At 39.9% G+C, this 20,422-nt stretch overlaps 1 protein-coding gene across 1 annotated transcript in view; it reads left to right on the top strand.

The window, feature by feature from the left end:
• The window catches only part of LOC145478200 (E3 ubiquitin-protein ligase rnf213-alpha-like), a 190,768-nt gene that overhangs the window by 96,156 nt on the left and 74,190 nt on the right, over positions 1 to 20,422 (top strand). Inside the window, exons 32-34 of the mRNA XM_081456148.1 lie at positions 19,074 to 19,268; positions 19,491 to 19,613; positions 20,030 to 20,147. Coding sequence (XP_081312274.1) covers positions 19,074 to 19,268; positions 19,491 to 19,613; positions 20,030 to 20,147 — 436 coding nt within the window. The remainder of the gene's footprint in view (positions 1 to 19,073; positions 19,269 to 19,490; positions 19,614 to 20,029; positions 20,148 to 20,422) is intronic.

Raw genomic sequence — 20,422 nt, 5'->3', positions numbered from 1 at the left:
AAGTTGTCGCTTTTTGGTTTTCCTCTACTAAGAAAGAGTAAAGGCTACACACTCGATTCTGTACTGACCCCCGCTCGAAGCGAAAAAAAAACGCTGAAATCCCGCCAGCCGCCCCAATTCCTCCGCAGAATTGTTGTGACAAGCCAATCAAAGCAACGACTAGACGTGTTTACAAATTTTGAAAAAGAGTGCTTCGTTCGCACCGGCAATCTCAATCTAATCGTTGGATTGTCCGTGAAAGTTTTAACTAGCTTTGCTTTGAAGGATGTCTTCGAATTTTCAATGGAAAACGTGGTAAGTAACATTCGCTGTGTAACTTTTTAAGTGCAATACGTTAACTTACTCCAACATTCTCCTACTGGACATGCTAGCTTCATCCCATATGATCACATTAATACAGCGGCCTGGACAAAAGGAATTGCTATCAGTGTTTCAAAACTGATGCTTTTGGAATTAAAAGTTATGGATTCATTCATTTATCATAACTTGGCTAGATCACAGTAAAAGTCCTTTCAAAGGCCAAAGTCCTGGAAGAATTGTCAGCTATACACTGTTATGAACTGTATTATAACCATCGTTGTTCTAATTTTTCTCCACTTTCATTTGTTTGTAACTATATTTGATAAACTGAAAACTGGACCACGCCCAACAATGTTTTCGCATGAACCTCTAGCAAACGGCCACCTCTGTTAAGCAGCGAGTTGTCTCAGTATGCTAGCTGGGGCATCATTTGCACAGACATGGTTTCAAGAAATTTGTAAGTCACATCGCTTTTGATGAGGTAACATTGTTTACAAAATACTATTCAAGACATTCACTAATCAAACAAATGTCTAAACCATTTTGAACGATCAAATTGACCAATGCAATGCATATCCAAATGGTTTGGTTTAACCATTAAATGTTGAAATTACCAAACCAGTGAAAATGACCAATACATCTCACATGTCCAAACCATTCAAAATCACAAAACTGCCAAAAAGTCTTATGCGGTCTAAATGTCCAAACCAGTGAAAATGACCAATCCATCTCAAATGTCCAGACAATTCCAAATCACCAAACTGCCAAAAGGTCTATGCCGGTCTAAATGCAGAAACTGGTGAAACTGACCAATCCATCTCACATGTCCAAACCATTCCAAATCAGCAAACATGCAAAAGGTCTTAACCAGTCTAAATACCCAAACTGGTGAAAATGACTAATCCACCTCAAATGTTCAAACCATTCAAAATCTGCCAGATCTACACTGGTCTAAGCGTCCACAACCGGTAAAATAACCAATCCATCTCATATGTCTAAACCATCCCAAATCACCAAACTACCAAAATCTTGTAACTGGGCTAAATGCCCAAACCAGTGAAAATGAACATCCCATCTCAAATGTTCAAACCATTCCAAATCACCAGACTGCCTAAAGGTCATAATTGGTCTAAATGCCTAAACCGGTGAAAATGACCAATCCATCTCACATGTGCATAAAACAATCTAAATCACCAAACTGCCAAAAGGTCTTAACTAGCCTAAATGTTTAAACCAGTGAAAATGACCAATCCATCTCACATGTCCAAACCATTCAAAATCACAAAACTGCCAAATGGCCTAAGCCGGTCGGCCCATTTCGCCAAGTTAGCTCTTCTTACATATTTGTTTTTTTAAAAAACTGAAGGATTATCTTATTGATAGCCATTCTGTCACTTAACTTTTTCTGTTTTTGCTCACACTGCACTCAGCTATGAGTTTAGTTAATTAGCCGAAGGTATCCTAATAATATAAGTTCCCAGCCTCGTTAGGTTTCCTTGTCACATTAATTTATTGATTAATATAATTAATTTAATTTAATTTAATTTAATTTATTAATTTAATTTCTTTTGTCAAGTTTTGTTTATGACGCATAATGTTTGTAAGTGAAATAAACAATAAATAAATAAAATGCAAAATGCATCTCACCTACATTAAAGGTCGTATCTAAACCCTAAACGCAGTTCCCATAACCAGCTTACAAAAACCAGCGGGTAAACCGCTTTCCTGATGTGCACTTGACTTTTCCCGGAATATAGTTAGAAGACCTCACACAAACGCTGGATTCACTAACTCGGTCAGAAACTGCAGGAAAACTTTCAGCGAAATAACGGTATAATTAAAATTGGTCTGATGCAGAAACTTAGGGGTAAACGTCATGCTACCAAGAATCGTCTGAAAAACGGTTCATTCACCTACTAAAGAAAAATACAGAAGACGCGAAGGAACTGAAAACGAGAAGTTCGTTGGAACTTTTCTTATGCGGGAAAATTGCAAGTCTACGTTGTGTTTTCCTATGTTAACTATCAACCTTTAGACCTGGAAAACCTCCGATCATATGCATTTATATTGCATTTGTCACTAAGACGTTTCTGATATATGCGGGAAAATTGCTGATGAAAGTCAATTTTACCTTGTGTTAACCGTCGGCATTTAGACCCCAAAAGCCTCCGACAAACACTGCATTTATCCGCTCGGGAAAACTACGGTAAAGGTGGCGGAAAACGAGGTGTTCAACAGAACTTTTCCTATGCGGGATAATTGCTAGTCAACGTCAAGTTTTCCCGGTATTAACCGTCAACATGTAGACCGGAAAACCTTCCGACAAATACTGAATTTACCTCCTCGGGAAAGCTACGGAAAACGCGTAGGAAAACGAGGTGTTCAATACAAGTTTCTAATGCGGGAAAATTACTAGTGAACGTGTAGTTTTCTTGGTGTTAACCGTCAACATATACATCCGAAAAACCTGCGACAAACACTCCATTTACCTGCTCGGGAAAATTACGGTGAAGACGTATGAAAACGAGGTGTTCAATAGAAGTTTTCTAACGCGGGAAAATTGCTAAAGAACGTGTAAATTTCCTGGTGTTAACCGTCAGCATTTAGACTTGGAAAACCTCCTGCAAACACCGCATTTACCCGCTCGGGAAAACTACGGTGAAGGCGTATGAAAACGAGGTGTTCAATGGAAGTTTTCTAATGCCGGAAAATTGCTAATGAACGTGTAGTTTTCCTAGTGTTAACCGTCAGCATTTAGACTTGGAAAACCTACTGCAAACACTGCATTAATCCGCTCGGGAAAACGAGAGAAAACGCAATGGAAAACCAGGTGTTCACCGGCGTTTTTCAAGAGCATGAAAACAGTGAATTAGCTTCATGTTTTCCTGGCGTTCACACATGGAAAACGCCGAATTAACAGAACGTTTTCCGATATCAGAAAACGGACGGCTAATCCAGGATTTATCTGGTATTCATCGTTTGGTAAAAATAACGGTGAACGAGGCTTTTCTTGCCGTGATATAATTGCAATGTGTGAAGAATTAGATTTGATCGATATATTGAGGAAGAAAAAGCCTAATGCAAAACTATTTACTTATGAATCAAAACCCCTAAAAATGAAATCGAGAATTGACTACTTTTTAATCGCAAACTCAATGTCTCATCTAGTTTCTCATGTTAATATTGGAATTTCAATTGCACCGGATCACAGAGCGGTAAGGTTAAATGTTAATTTGACATCCAACAAACGAGGGCCCGGTCTGTGGAAGTTCAACAACTCTCTGTTACTTGAAGATGACTTCGTCAGCTTGATCGAGACTAGTTATTCGGCCATAAGTGAAAAATTTTGTGAATTGGATGATAAACAGCTAAAATGGGAAATGATCAAGGTGGAATTGAGGGGCTTAATAATTCAGTACGCAAAACGCAAGGCCCGAAAGTCTAGAGATTACCTAGTAAGTTTAGAGCAACGGCTTGCTGAAACGGAAGCGTCTATCAACAACAGTAATGAGGGTGACGGTAACTTAGAAACTAAATTAACGCTGCAGGAACAGTTAAAAAAAGAATTACAGTATCTGTACGAAAAGAGGGGTGAAGGCGCAATGTTTCGCTCTAAACTTCGATGGACCGAACTGGGAGAGAAATCAACCAGGTATTTTTTCAATATGGAGGCAAAACATTTTAATCAGAAGACTATTACTGAGCTGGAAACTAGCGAGGGGGTTGAAATAACAGGCCACAAGCAATTATTACTAGAAATTGAAAATTTTTATCAGAATTTATACCACTCAGAATATGCTGGTTCACATGAACTCTTCGCAGACTTCGTCCACTCCGTGCAACTTCCTAAGCTGAGTGATGATGACGAAGAAAATTTAGAAGGAGAATTAACCATCGAAGAATGCCGTCATATTTTAAAAACCTTCAATTTCGGGAAGTCACCAGGTGAAGACGGCTTTACAGTAGAATTCTATACAAAGTTCTTTGAACTTCTAGCTAGCGACCTAGTTGAAAGTCTAAACACATCATATTCGAGAGGGGAGCTGTCAATTTCACAGAGAAGGGGGGTTGTCACCCTTATTCCAAAGGCAAATTCTGATACTCTGAAGCTCACCAATTGGCGGCCAATAACCTTGTTAAATGTTGACTACAAGATTGCATCCAAAGCAATAGCCACAAGAATTAAAAAAGTACTTCCGCAGCTAATACATACTGACCAAACAGGCTTTATGAAAGACAGATTTATTGGTCAGAATATACGTCTACTATGTGACCTCTTAGAACAGACGGAACTGGAAAATATACCAGGCATTCTCCTCCAGCTCGACTTTCGCAAAGCCTTTGACACAATCGAGTGGCCAATGATTCAAGAAGTCCTGTCAGTTTTCAACTTTGGTGTTTCTATTAAGCGTTGGATAGAAACTTTCTACTGTAATGCAGAGAGTTCCGTTATTAATAATGGTTTCACTACTAGGCAGCTCAAGTTGTCTCGAGGAGTAAGGCAAGGTTGTCCACTATCACCCTATCTGTTTATTTTATCTGTGGAGATACTTGAGTCTAAAACACGGCAAGATAATTCGATTTGCGGCATTTTTATCTTTCATAAGGAACTCAAAATTAGCCAATTTGCGGACGACACCTCTCTCATTTGCAGTAGCCTAATATCGGTCCAAAACGCCTTGCTCATACTAAACGAGTTCGGGATTTTATCTGGCCTAAAACTCAACGAATCCAAAACCAAAGCTCTTTGGCTAGGTCCATGGAAACAGCGTACCGAAAGACCTTTCAACTTCATATGGACGAAAGAACCGCTTAAAGTCTTGGGGATTCATATCTCTTACGATAAGGCGGGAAATGAGAGAAAAAATGTCAACTCTCTATCTTCGGGCGCTGTTTAATCGTTAAGTCGCTAGGGATTTCACAGATCGTTCACTCTGCTGCCGTGCTAGACATTCACAAGGACTACATTGCAAAAATTCAATCTTCAATTTTTAAATTTATTTGGAAGGAAAAGCAGGATAAAATTAAAAGGGAAGTGTTATATAAAGATTATGAAAGAGGTGGTTTGCGTGTAACACACGTTGAAACTTTGTGTAAGGCTCTACGTTTGGCATGCATCCAAAGGTTCCTAAAAAGTGACAGCCGGTGGACAGAAAATTGGAAAGTCATTCCATGTTCCTTCTTTAAGAAATATGGGGGCTTATAGTTCTTGCTTCATTGTAACTTTGATGAAAATTTCCTAAAGTCGATCGAAATGCCATCCTTCTACAAGCAAATTCTGGGTTTCTTTTTGGAACTGAAGAGTATCTATGACACGAACGGAGACCAGGAATTAATCCTCTTTAACAACAAAGAAATACAAATAGGTGGTAAAACTGTGTTTTATCAGAATTGGTTTGACCAAGTAGTCTACTCCATCTGTGACATTCTCGATTCCAGTGGAATGCACTTGAATTTTGCAGATTTCTGCCAATTTTCTCACCTATTTTCAAATTCTGTCGGCTATCCCTAAACGACTGCTGGTAAAGGCGAGGGACTCTTTTGACACCAATCCAATTTTTACTCCAGGGAATTCCACTTTTCATCTGTCACCGTCGCTGTCGATCGACCTATCTAAATTTACATGTAAAGATTACTACTGGCTTTTCTTGAACAGGAAGGAACCTTGCGCAACTGGCCCTAGCAAGTGGCAACGCGACCTTCCACAGTTCACTCTCTCTTGGAACACAATTTTTAAGCGGATAAAGTCAATCAGTAAGCAAAATAAATTAAAAGAATTTTTTTACAAACTCGCTCATCGCATTGTCACCGCAAAGAAAGAATTACATTTATACGGAATTGAAGACAACAAGAGTTGTCATTACTGCGGGGATGATGACTCTTTACTTCACTCCTTCTTAGGTTGTCATGTTGCGGTCGACTTTCTCTGGGAAGTGCTATGCTGGTTTAATGAAAAGGAAAAGTCTTCCATCACATTAAACTCAAAAGAGATACTCTTCGGAGCAGCTGTTAACAACGACACTAAAATGAAAAAACTAAATTTCTGTCTCCTCTATGCCAAATTCTACTTTCATTTCCAGAAAATCAACCAACGTGCATGTAATTGGGATGTTTTTGTCCGGAAACTAAATTTTTATGTTGAAAATAGAAGGTTTCGTTTAGTTCAATTTGTCCTCTACTTCTCGCAATCAAAAAAAAAAAAAAAAAAAAAAATCTTGAAAAATTTTTTATCTTCGCAATTACGTTAATTGAATATAATATATCCTGTAGAAATCAGTTGTAATTATATATTATTATTAGTAGTAGTACAGTAGTTAGCCGAAAGTGTTGTATGTAGCGTTATGTTAATGTTGAAAAAAAAAAACTTATTGTAGGTAAGTTTATCGTAAGTATTGTCACGGTATTTAAGTAGTTTATTGTAATTAACAGGTTATTGGTATATTTATTGTAATAAAAAAAAAAAGTTATTGAAAGCGGATAAGTCTCAAAGGAGCTCTATTATTTCCGCTATCGTTTAGTTAAACAAAGAGCTGTATGCATAATTAATGTATGAGGTTATACGGAAATCTTGCCCTTACGCGATTGAAAAAGCTTCAAATCTTCCACTATTCCGTTTTGTTTGTCCGAGTTGTAACGTCACTCGCGCGCTTCACTATTATATGCGAGTGGGTGTGGGTGTGAGTGTTTTTGTTGCGTGAGTGATTTCTGTTGCTTGAAGAGTCGGATTAATTTGTAATACTACCGGATTATATTGCTATGTCGAATTCTGCCGAGTGTTCGTGGTTTTATTGGGCCCGTACATTGGTAGCAGAGCGAGGTTATCTATTTTGTGGAGTTTAAACTCATCACAAATAGATGAGCTTGGGAACTGGTGCCTTAAAGGTTAACGGGGTGCCAATGCCATAAGCCGCTAGGAGGTATCCATGGCAACCCTGGAAAGCAGGAACCACCCAATGAGCGTCCGCTAACCGGCACCGTCACACTGAAAGAAATTCAGTGGAAACTACTTACCTGGAGAATACTTACCCTGACCAAGAACAAAACGGGAGGGAGAAGAGGGTGCAAGAATCCGCAATGATTCGCGAGCAAAGCAGTGCAACTGATCCGCAACAATCAGCTGAATACACTACAACAATTATGCAATGAACCATAAACCCCTACAAAACCACTGAAGGCCGCCTCATAGGTCACGTACTCCCAAACGGAGAAACCGCTGGCTGCATAAGCTCATATTTAACTTGCCTAAATGATATTAGCTGGATGGGCACGCTAGCTGGCTGCATTAGCTCGAGTTTAACCTTGCCTAAATGATATTTAGCCACATTTAATACGCCGGCTGAAACACGTACACGAACATAGCAGAAAAAGGTCAAGAAGAATTTCTGATTCCTAAGAATTTGACTGAGGCGAAGGGATTAGTAAACAAGTTGAGCATCGAGCACTAACACAAGACGGATCGAAAGCAAGCCTGAAAGAACGACTTCTCGAGTACTACTGAGATCAATTTACATCGGTAAACGGAACACTTGTACCGACGCCACGGAAAAAGTGCGCAATCAAACGCCCACAGTCGAGCGTGAAAGAATCGCTCACTTCGGAAACAGTTGACGGTATGGATCAGAAGTCGGACCAGCCAATTTTATCCATCATCGACCAGCTGCGTAAGGCTGTTCAAGGAATTGATGAAATCGAGTTCGCCGTGAACTAAATTGGAGCATATGTCGAGGAATCTTTCACGAATTTTCGGGAGTCGTTGACAGAAGCTATTAAGGATTCTACGGAGAAAATGATGCGGTCTTTTGACAAGCCTTCCGACGATACAGGAACGGAACAGGTTCACCTCGTCTATGGTTCGAAATTTATTGTGTGAAATTACCACTTTTGCAGCTGCCAAAGTTTTCAGGAAATGTGTTGGAATGGCCAGCGTTTCATGACACGTTCGTTACTTCGGTTGATTCACACAAAAAACTGAGCAATGTTCAGAAGTTTACCCACCTGGGGTCATGCCTTTATCGCAGGGCCTCAAAGTGCATCGAAGGCTATTCCGTTACGACTGACAACTACTCCAAAGCCTTTCAAGATTTGCGAAATCGTTTTGAACGAAAACGTTTATTACCAAACGAGCTTGTCAAATCCATTTTAAATCTGGAGATTCCTGAAAAGACTGATGGAAAACTGTTAAGAGAACTGTACGACGCATTGCGAAACAGGATGAGAAGTTTGGAGTCACCTGGTCTTAAGCCTGATGATCACCCTAGTCTGTCGAAACAAAGTTTCCTTGTGAGCTTAAGGAGAAATGGGTGTTGGAGCCCACCAAGTATGAAACTGAAGAGGAAGACGAGGAGATCAACATTTAGAAGTTATTTCAATTTTCAGAGGGTCATAGGCCGACGACGTGCTGGACGGATTACCGAAGCACAGTGGGAGGAACGGTAGAGGTAAAAGATTCAAGAATCCGAACAAGGAAGAGAAAGTGTCAGCCCAATCGCTAGATGATGCCTCTGATCATGGTTAGAAAAATATGAAGTGTGGTTTGTGCGCAAAGTGTCACGAGACGTCAAGGTGCCCAACGGCTCTGTTTACGACACCTGACGAGAGATGGGATATGCTGATGAAGCGTAAGGGTGCTCCAAATTGCTTTAATTGTTTACAACCAGGAAGCATTTCGCACAATTCAAGGACATGTAAAGCTCCACGATGCTCAGTTGATGGATGTGGAAGAAGATATCATCAGTTGCTACACATCTCTGAGAAGTCAAAACCAAATGAAGAGGACATTCAGTCTCTCTCTGGGTTTGTGTCTGCAATGATCTTAAGATAAAACCTAGTGGATCTCCCGTCGCTATGACCATTAACGTATTTGGTGGTCAGGAACAGGGAAAGAAGATGAACCGAGTAAAGTTTAGGTTGGCTCCCTTCAACTCGAGTGATGATGTTCATGCCGTCTCGATTAATGCCTAGACCATAAGCAGTGTTTGGGCTCCACTCGCAGCTGTGGAAGCTGACGTCAAAAAATGTGATCATCTAAAGAACCCCCGATTTGCAGACACATTTCCAAGAGAAGCTGCATCGGTTGATCTGTTTGTTGGAGCCGATCAATACTACAAGTTGGTTGAAGGAAATGTACGAAAAGGGCGCCCAGGAACACCGATTGCGACTAAATCAAGACTTGGTTGGCTTTTGAGTGGTCCTGTCCCAGGGTCTAAGAAAAGTGAAGAGGTTACAGCCATGCTCACTGTTACGAAGATCGACAGTCCGGATGATCAATCAAAACGTTTCTGGAAGCTAGAAGCTGTTGGGATCGTAAATCATCAGGAGCATCAAAGAACAGGCGAAGAGGAGGATGCAGTTAATCATTTTAACAGTTCCTGCCGTTTTGATGGTGAGCGATATGAAGTTGGTCTTCCTTGGTAGAAAGATCATCCACCTCCTTGACAACTATGGGCAAACATGTCAAAGACTCGTCTCCACTGACAGAAGCTTGGTAACGAATTCAGAGAAGGTGAGAAGGTGAGAAGGTATTGTAAAGCAGTGAGCCAATACATTGAAGACGGCCATGCTCGGCCGATAGATGAAGAAGATCACAAAGCAGACAAGATAAGATACCTTTCTCATCATGGCGTATTCCGAGAAGATAGAGCCACCATGAAGTGTAGAGTCTTGTTCGATAGTAGGGCCAAAACGTATGATAAGCAATCTCTCAACTCCTGTCTTCTTAAAGGTCCAAAACGTCAGCCAGATATCGGACATGTTCTAATCAGATTCAGGTGCCATCGGATCGGTATCATGGCAGATATTAATCAAGCTTAAACGTCAAGATCAGAAGAGTCACAGATACCTGTGGAGAGATCTGCATACTCATCGAGCTCCGGAAGTTTATTGCATGACCCGAGTGACATTCGGAGATACCCCTTCTCCTTTCCTTTCCATTGCTACAGTACAAAAGCATGCGAAAGAACACGAGAAAGACCATCCTACTGCAGCTAAGGGAGTGAGTGTGAAAATGTACGTCTACGATGTACTTACCGGTGCAGTAAAGCTAAGGAATGAACTATGCAATCGCCTTTCAAAAGGGGATTTCAATTGAAAAAATGGGCTTCAAACTCTCAAAAGGCTATGGAAACCACGCCTCTTCGTGACAGAGCCCCAACACTGGTGCCGGTCACTGAGCCCGAAAAAAGGTCAGACACATTAAAAGCACTGGGTACTTCATGGAATACAAAGGATGACGTTCTGATCTTTATAAACCCTTCCAGTATCTTGACAGAGAAGGACCCTACGGACAAAGAGAAGTTTGATTAGTTTGTACTCCAGACTCTTCGATCTCATGGGTTTCTTGACTCCATTTCCGATGATTTCAAAGGTTTTTTTTTTATAACCTTTTTTGACCATATTGTAATCAGTTACATCAATAAATGTGAAAGGTTACGCTACAAACATGCACACACACATTACACACACATGACAACAATAACTTGGGTAAATGCTTAATCATTTTACAGATTACATTAACCAACCTGGATTCCATTAAAAAAAAAAAAATTATAACCTAGAGTGACCGTGGCAAGATATCCTTTCACTTCTTAGTGTAGGAAAAGGCTCCATCTTCTATTAGAATCCTTAAGAGTCCTATTCTTTACAGGAATATATTTTCTGTTTCTTTTTTTAACTTTAGTCTTATACAAAAAAAAATTAAAATTTAGAGAGCAGTTTGACCTCCTACATTCCCAGTTACACAATTTACTTAGAATTAGCAGATAATTTAATATGTCATTCCTTTCTGGAAAACCCAAAATAACAACTTTGAGTGTCAACGTTAAATTTTCATCAGCGACATCTGTCCATCAATCGACGAAGCATTCCCAAAAAGCTTGCACATGAGAGAATTCTAAGAAAAGATGATAGAGTTTCATCATTTAGATTACAAAAGATACGTTGATCAGTCAACAACCACCCCATTTTTTAAAGCTTAACATTGGTAAACAATATGTAATTCAACAATCGTTACTGAAAGGACCATACATAGGTTACACTCGCAACATTGAGAGGTAAGAGATACATTTTATCGACCGTATCTTCAACATCAAAATCAGTAATTAACCTATTTGACATATTTGGTAACTCAGCGTTTTTGAATGATAAAAGTGCATAAAATTGTTTGCTTTTAGCAGGATTAATATCAAAACTCTTCTGAGCATCTTGTAATACCGTAGGGTCAAACATATCCATTAACACTCTAGGAACATATGTCCGTAAGGCAGTCCAGGTCAGGAAGTTAGTGTGCAATCCTTTGTGTTTAAAGCATTCGTAAGAGGCGACATTATCACATTCAAATAACAAATCGCGTAAACAAATAATACCCAGACTGTGATAATTTGCATAAAGAATAGGTTTATTATTTATCTTAATCTCTCTATTGTTCCAAATTATCTTTTCCACACGACTCATGTCGAAAAAGGACCTTCTAAAATCAGCCCACCAAAGAAGCAACTCAGCGTAAAAGCCAGTAACTATTTTTTACTGAATTCCTTGTAACTTTATCGAAAACCTTCCGCAAAAATTTGTAAATCACCCTTTCCATCCTCCGTGATATATCATGAGGTGTTTCAATAATAGACGACACATACAACAGTTTTGGAATCAAAAACGTTTAAATGATAATAACCTAACCAAAGACTGATAGTCCTCTCATACTGCTGGTTTAATCTTTCTTCAAAATTTGAACCGTAACCTCTTCCTTCTGGCAAGAAAAGTGGATTCCCAAATTTTTAACTCCAGTGACCTGATGATTTCAAAGTTGCTGTTTCAAGAATTGTGAACTCGAGGTCTAGACTAGGATCAGCCACTAGACTCAAACATCGCGAACCCTTGGGAGACCTGGAAACAGAAACTAGCAGACGTTGACCAAATCAACGTTCCAAGGTAGATACTACGAAATCTATGTTCAGTTGACAAAGTTGAGTTCCATAAAGATTTGGTGACGCCAGCGAAAGAGCTTATGGGACAGCGGTTTACATTTGTGCTGAGGATAAGGATGGCAACAGAATCTCTGACTTAGTTACGTCCAAGTCAAGGTTAGCACTGGTGAAACGAATCAGTTTGCCAATACTGGAGCTTCTGGCAGCATAAATCACAGCTAAGCTTCTTGACTCTGTCATTCAAGTTCTCCGAATTGTAGTCAACGCAGTATATGGTTGGTCAGATAGTCGGATTACACTTGCGTGGATCAGAGGGCCAAGTTCTAACTGGAAAGTATTTGTTGCAAACAGATTTAGAGATATTCACCAACGAGTAGCACCAAGCCAGTGGAAATTTTGTCAAGGAAGTCAAAATCCTGCAGACCTGGACACAAGCGGAATTCCTGCGTCTAAACTCAGAGACTGCAAGCTCTGGTGGAAAGGCTCACATTGGTTACAACAGCCGCGCAGTCACAGGCCTGTTAGTGAAGTGCTGAAAGCAGTTCCAGAGGATTGTCTTATTGAAGCAAAGAACGAATCTGTTAGCGTGAATGACATTGTTTGTCTAGCAACGGCTCAAGAAAGCATTCCCGCATTGCCATGAAGATATGAAACCTGGCAACGCTTGGCTCGGGTAACTGCATGGATCCTAAAGTGGTCAAATTTACGTGGGGAGCCAAAGAAAGGAAAGCTGTCTGCAGGGGAATTAAAGGAATCTGAATTTATGTGGCTGAGAAACAGACAAAGAGTTGTTTTCCTCCTGGAAATTGAGGAACTGCGTAACAAGGGACAAGTGAATCAGAAGAGTCGCATCGTTAAGTTAGATCCACATTTAGACCAAGCCAAGAAGCTAGTTGTGGTTGGTGGACGTCTGCAGTTTTCACAGATTCCAGAAGAAGCCAAGCATCAAATCATAATACCACATGACGACCCAGTTATAGAGAAATTGATTATGCACCTTCGTGTCAAAGCTTGCCATGCAGGTCCAGAGACGACTCTAGCCATTCTCCTCCATCAACGTTTCTGGCTCACAAAAGGACGACGGGGGGTAAAGCGAGTTTTGAGAAAATGTCTCACGTTTAAACGTTGGTAGACACAGCCTGTTCAACAGAAAATGACACCGTTCCCAGTCGAAAGAGTACAGATAGCACCATCATTCTCGAACATCGGACTGGACTTTACAGGTCCACAGTCTCTCCAACTAAAAAGAAGTTCCAAGCCAACTACGTCAAAGGCCTATGTGTGCATTTTCATGGGTGAAGATTTTGGTGCAGTTCATTTGGAATTGTTGAACAGTATGACGACAGAAGATTTTCTGCAGGCCTTTCGTCGTTTTGCTTATCGACGTGGGATGGGAAAAGTGATTCATTCAGACAACCAGAACACATTTCATAAAGCAGCCATTGGAAGAGATTTGGGACGTCCACCTGATGCACCACCAAGGAAAGCAGAAGTTTCTCTCTCGGAGCGCTTTACGTACCAGCAGCGACTTCAAAGTCATTTTTGGTTCCGTTGGTTACGTGAATATTTGCCGGGCTTAACTGTTCACCAACAGTGGACCAAGGAAGAGGTACCATTGAAACAAAGCGGTGTCGTACTCATATCGGAGGACGACATACCCAGAGGGAAATGGAAACTTGGGAAAATTGTGGACACTTTTCCCGGAAAAGATGGACGAATTTGCAGAGTAAGGGCTCAAACCAAGAAAGGAATGATAAACGGACCGGTGCAGAAACTGCGCTTACTAAATTCTCGACTGAAGATGTGCCCCATTGCATAATGCTAAGGTTAAGAGATGAAAGAGCCCAGGAAATGCCAAAGAGGCGAAACGCCTCCGAGAGGTTAATGACTGTTCGTCATTGGAGGGGGAAGATGTAGAAGCCGGCAAATACAGGACACGCTATGGGCATGCAATCAGACGTCCCAAGAGACTCTAGAATATTTAAATTATATGCGAGTGGGTGTGAGTGCTTTTGTGCGTGTGTGATTTCTGTTGCTTGAAGAGTCGGCTTAAAAGTCTCGATGTAATACTGGCGAATTAAATTGCTATGTCGAATTCTACCGAGCGTTCGTCGTTTTACTGGGCCCCTACAGCAGCAATGAAGTTCTGTAACTCTATGCTTCGTGCGACACTAGCCGTCTCGTCTCGTCACAGTTTTATCAGGTTGCAAATCAATACATTTTTGGATGGAAAAATCCTTTGCTTTTTCACCAAAAGACTGCGCTTTTCTGTGGTTTTCTTTCATGTTAAGATGAAATAACCGCGTTTAGATCAAACTCAGAAGAGATACTTTCTGAAATTCCTTTTCAAAATCCGTTTGAAGCGTGAAACCAACTTAATGCAGGTGCGCTCAGCCAATCAGCATCAAGTCATGACGCCCTCTTGATTACCAAAAGTGCGCTCGTGATAAAGAAAAAATACCCTCTGTCTCAGCCAATCAGCATTCAGCAATAAGGAATAAATAAGCACGAGTAAATTTTTCAAAGACTGCAAAAAGGTACAAAAGAAAAATCCTTTGATTACAAGTGAAAGCGAATTTTTTTTCGCCAATGTAATTTTTTTCTTTTTCCTTTCAGGACCCAAAACGCTAAAAAAGGGGCTGCGTTTTGCTATCTTCAATTGCAGTACAAAGCTATAGATCATTTTCGAAGTAGGATTAAATGTGGAGTGATCGTACAAAAATTGCTCTCAGAGAAAAAATATTTCGAAATATTTGTTTATACGTTAAACTTGCTACTGTCCAAATTTGAGGGCAATCGAACAAATTCCCGCAAATTTCTAAAAACCCTTGTGTTTCGCAAGGCGCTCAATTCGAAGGCGGAGAGTTAATTTTTCTGTAGCTCGGTTTTTCTTGAAGCTGTTCTGGCAAAAAGGGATACGAACGCTAGAGAACAAACTAAAGCGGCTTGTCGAAGAAAACAAACAAAAGAAAGCGCGGCGGAGCAACTGTGAATATTCTAATGGGTCTCAATGAGTCAAATTCGTCGGTTTCGGACTCATCAGAAGAGTCTCTGCCAGCATCGCTGTTATCGCTGCGAACTTCCCAAATTTTCACAGAACTTATCAGTGTAAAATGGGGTTGACTAGCCTACACGACTTCTACGGTTCGTGACATTTGTACATTTGCCGTTCTCTGTTCGGTCACTCGACCTTTCTTGTCGCTTCACTCGTGTTCATGAAGGGCACTTCATGTTGTGTAACAAGGAGGAAGTTTAAGTGAATTTGAGCCGTTAGATCATGCTATGGCAAATTTTTTTTTAGGCCATAGGTCTGCATGTTATCTGCGTGTCGACTCGTTGAGTTTGACACCTCTGTAATTTGCCATGTGTTTTTGCATTTTTTAGGCTCATTTCTATTGCAAGATATGCTTTTATGAGTCTCCATGAATTTGCTTTTGAGGGACAAAATATGAAATTTACCGTGACATGTTGCTTACTTGCATTCTATATTGTAACGCCGGGCCCGGCTGTGATTAGAACTGTTTGCAAGCACAGTAGGTAGATCCTCATCACGGATATCATATTTGTTCTCGTACGATTTCCTTCGGAGACGCCGTAGCTTGATAAAAGTGTTGACAAGCCTGCACGACTCCTGCCGTTCGCGGATGAATAAGTAATAAAGCCTTCATAGTTTAGCTTTAACTAGGATGTCTTTGAGGGACTTTCCCTTGCGATACGAGATGATGGGGGGCTCCTTAAAGATTTTTCTCAGTAGCGGGTGATTATCTATAAGGTGCCATTTCCCCAGTAGTGTGTCTTTTAGGTTAGGCAACGCCGGGTGGTATTGTGTGACAAAGGGCAGTATTTTCTTTTGTGCGGTTTTGTCTTTCTGTGCTAGTGACATTTTTCTATCAGAGAACTTAATCTCTGAAAGGTGTTTTTCTACAATTCTAGCTGGGTAACCTCTATTCTGCAGGCGTGTTTTGAAATTACTCATGTTTTCCTCAAAAATAAGTTGAGAGGAATTTGTTCTCAGAAGCCTTAATGCTTCTCCTTTGATAAAGCCTTTCGTGACGCCTGGTGGGTGACACGAATAGAAATTCGTGTATTGAAAGGTCTCTGTAGGTTTGAAATGAGTTCGCACGTCAAGAATAGAAGGGTGAGAATCGCACAAAACACAGAAAGTTCGAAGTCGCTGAGGGAAAGGAAGATAAAAAGCGCGAGGTATTTTTACATTTCTATGCTTCCCAGCCCTTGTTTAGCAGAATTCAGTTGGAGTTTTGAGCGGCCGGGTCTGGACTTGGGAAATAAACGCCAGCGAAGACAAGCTACTTTGGCAGGTTTTCAGAAAGTGATATAACGGGTGGTAATAGATAAATTTTCAGGATCCCCCCCAAAAAAATATATCAAAAGTAACGTGCATTTCTTACCCTTGAAGGATCACTTAATGTAGGGATAGCAAAAATTTTTTGTTACGTTTGGTGGTCTTTGAGCAGCGAGCTTGTCAATTTAGGAAATTTTCCGTCATTGGAACGCTCAAATTTAGGCGTTTTCCAGCTATGATTGTTGTGAGCTCTAAAAAAATTATTTTGAAGTATTTGCAAAAACTAAAGTCTTTGCATTTACTTATGACCCAAGATAGTTCACTGAGAAAAGTTTGAGGGAAATTTTTTTTCCGACCAGAAATGCAGTGGACCGCTTTTAGAGAGACTGCCACTTAACTTCTCCTGGTTGCTACCTGACTTAAGATTGGATGTTGTAACGATTAGATTTGCCTCTTTAAGTGGTTGCCGCGTTTTGTTGGTGAACTATCTTTATACCTAATCTCTAAGCTCTGTTCTTTCGCAATAGTAGAATGCTTGCACCTTTCGTTTTCAAAAGTAAGATGTGGCACGTTCTTAGGACGCCTTGTTGGGCCCTTCCTCGTGCTTTGCTTCGTAGTATTGAAGAATTCTAACATTAGTTTTACAACTGGGATTTTATAATGCCGTTGTGATTGGCTCCGGTATATTTCACTTGAAGCTCAAGTTTGTTCTTGTCTTCACGGCTTTTGTGTATATTTCTGATCTTACACACTTCGCGAAAAATAGTTTAGCAATTTCTGCTGAGCTTTTTACTTTGCTTTGTTATGAAGTCTTTGTGTTAAAATTTAGGCAAAGAGTTGCAATCTTCGTCTAATTTTTGTCCGCCAGTTTGTTTGTCCGAGTTCAATGTTGTCGGAGCTGTCCATCATTTTCAATTTCACTGTTTTGCTCTCAATTTCACTTTTTTGTGCTCGTGAAATTGCACTGATTTGAGATTAATTGACATGTACCTAGCCAACCAGAATACAGAAATTGCTTCTTGTACATTCACTGGATGAAATAATGGATTTGATCATATTGGGCTTCAGGACAAATATAGGACAAATCTGATGTTATATTTGTCCTAGTTGTAAAGGCAACAAATGAGGGACAAAATTAATATGTTTTCGTCCCTGATAAATGCAAGACAAATACAGTTTGAAATTGAAGCCATATTTAGCCCGAGTACAAATATAAGACAAACCAGACAAATGTTTTAAACGATGAACGCCACAAGCTAAGACTCCAATGAATCTATCTCTCCATCTTTTATTTTTAAGTGGTGCTCCCACTTGTCTGCAGGGCATGTTTGAGTTTCCCTTCTTTGCACCACTTCAGGGGCAGATGTAGGGGGGGGGGGGTGGATTGTGTGGTTAGTCCCCTCCTTTTGGAGAAGCAGAAAATAAAAATATCAGGCATCAAATTTACTTCCGCAAAAATTTTTTTTTTCCAAAACAATTTCCCTGGAAATGATATACTGTACACAGATAGATAATTAAGAATGGTGCTAAATGGATTTCAAAATTAAAATACTTGTCTCTTCAAATAATAGTATTTACAAATGCATCATGGCATGATATCTAACCTGGTGAAAGCAAAAATTCATATTCACAAGGATACAGTTGGACCCGGCTAATTCGAAGAGTCTCGGTTATTTCGATTTCCTCTATTTATTCCTTTTATTTAAGGGAGTAATCTTGCTCGGAATTACAAATCGACTTCGCGCTTCTCGCTCGTCCGATTTTGAAATTACTCGCTTGATTACCCCCTGAATTGTACTCCACTCGGTCCAATTACTATTACTTATTATTATTATTACTATTGCTATTACTATTACTATTACTATTATTATTATTATCATCATTATTATTATTATTATTATTACTACTACTATTATTATTATTCCAGTGCTATAAATGGTTGTTGAGATAATTAAAATCTGTCAATTTGCCTTTTTTGGGGGGGGGGGGGGAGGGTGAGGGGCTGGTGGACAGAAATAAAGATAACAGTCGTCATTTCCTGATTTTCCTGATTCGTAGTTGCAAGGTGACAGCTTAACCAAAATGTACTTGAAACCTTTTACGACTTCTATGAAAAACCAAGAACTTCTGTCTTTGCCACTTCCTATACATATCTGATCTCCAATTGAATTTTTTATGAAATAAATACATTGACTCTTCTACCTGAAAAGGTTATTTACCCACAGTATTTTCTCTTTGACGAATTTTGGAATAAGTTTGTTCAAAACTTTCTCCTCAATAATGAACAGGTTGAGAATCAATCTCTAATTGTTTACACGGGAATCGGTCCTTCCTCTATCTTGTGTGGTGTTTGCTGTACCAAACAGATACTGCTTACCCTAATCGAAATAATCAACATAATAATGCAGAGAGCCGAAAAAAAGAAGCAAAAATGTAACTATAGGAAAACTGTCACGGCAACACCAATTGCATTGGCAAGACAAAGATATAATCGTAGCTCTTTAGGATTTACCTTACGGTTCTCTCACTGCAGTTGATCTTTTGTCATTCAGCCCTCATCCATACCTGTTCTTCAATCAAGACCACATCACTATGACGTTTCTTGGTTTCTATATTGATTCCTCTGGCGACCTCGTTGACCCTCGAACAGGGCAAATTTTGGAGAAAGGCCTGATGTCAAAACCGCTGCGTGATGGATTGGAAGCCCAACGAGTTGATTTTACAACAAACACGGAGAATTTGAAAAAGTAGGTAACCCTTCTAAGTTCCTTTCATTGGAGTGACGTTTACCTCATTGGCGGTACTTAATATCTTAATACTTCGAACGTGGACGGAGGATGTTACTCGTTGTATTGGTATTTAACGTAGGTAGCTCAATGTTGAAGGGCTAAGATGATTGTTATTGTGATAGAGGTATACGATTTCCTCCCCTGTGTGGACTAATATTTCCTTCATCTACTCCATTTTAGGGAGGAAAAGATAAGTCGGTTGTGTTCTGTTATGGGTGTTCAGTGGTTACACGATCCCGACCGAACCTATGAACTGACTACAGACAATGTTAAGAAGATTCTGGCAATTCACATGAGATTTAGGTATTTATTGGTAATCATATCTATCTTTTTGAACGACCCACTCGACGTTTTGCTCACTGGGGAGTAAAATTGAGTAATTCTGTTCACCAGGTCAATGACGTTTCCACCAATGTGAAATTTCAACTACCTGTGTCTCTTCTGTTTTTTAAACATAAATACAACTTAAAATCCTCCGTTGTTTGTTGACTACCATTCCTGCTTTAGTCCAGCGTTGAGTTTGTCGATATAGTCCATTATGCCAAAAACTGGACGGGCAATTTATTCGGCGCACGACTTTCCATCAATACGCGACAGGCTGTCGTTTGCCTTGGTATAAATGGAATTCTACTCAAACATACACCTATCAGGAAATAATTTGAAGTACTTTATAGAGTATAGCGATTATTATTAGACGACGTTGACCTTTTAATCATCAGGTGCAATATTCCTGTTATCGTGATGGGAGAGACTGGCTGTGGTAAGACTCGTTTAATCCGGTACATGTGCGGCTTACAAACGGGCCCTAAAGGTCCACGAAACCTGTTACTCGTAAAGGTCAGTAGCTTTTGAATTATGAGAATCTAACAGTATTTCTTAGGAAATTGTTGACAAAATATCTTTTGTGATTAAAGCTGAGAATGCAAGTGATCTTATTTGTCGAAAAATATTTCATACGACATTTGGGCTATTCTGAGTCGCTGAGTTAGTTTTGGTAGGACGATGCCCTTTCTGTCAATGCCTGGAAAATACCTACAGCTACCGTTTATTATTAGAACTACCAAATATGCATGATCAAATTGACTAAGATTTCACACATACCTCCAAATATC

The sequence above is a fragment of the Orbicella franksi genome, chromosome 1 (genome assembly GCF_964199315.1).
Source record: "Orbicella franksi chromosome 1, jaOrbFran1.1, whole genome shotgun sequence".
NCBI lineage: Eukaryota > Metazoa > Cnidaria > Anthozoa > Scleractinia > Merulinidae > Orbicella > Orbicella franksi.
Note: the sequence above shows the minus strand (reverse complement) of the source record. Positions and strands in the feature narration are given on the sequence as shown.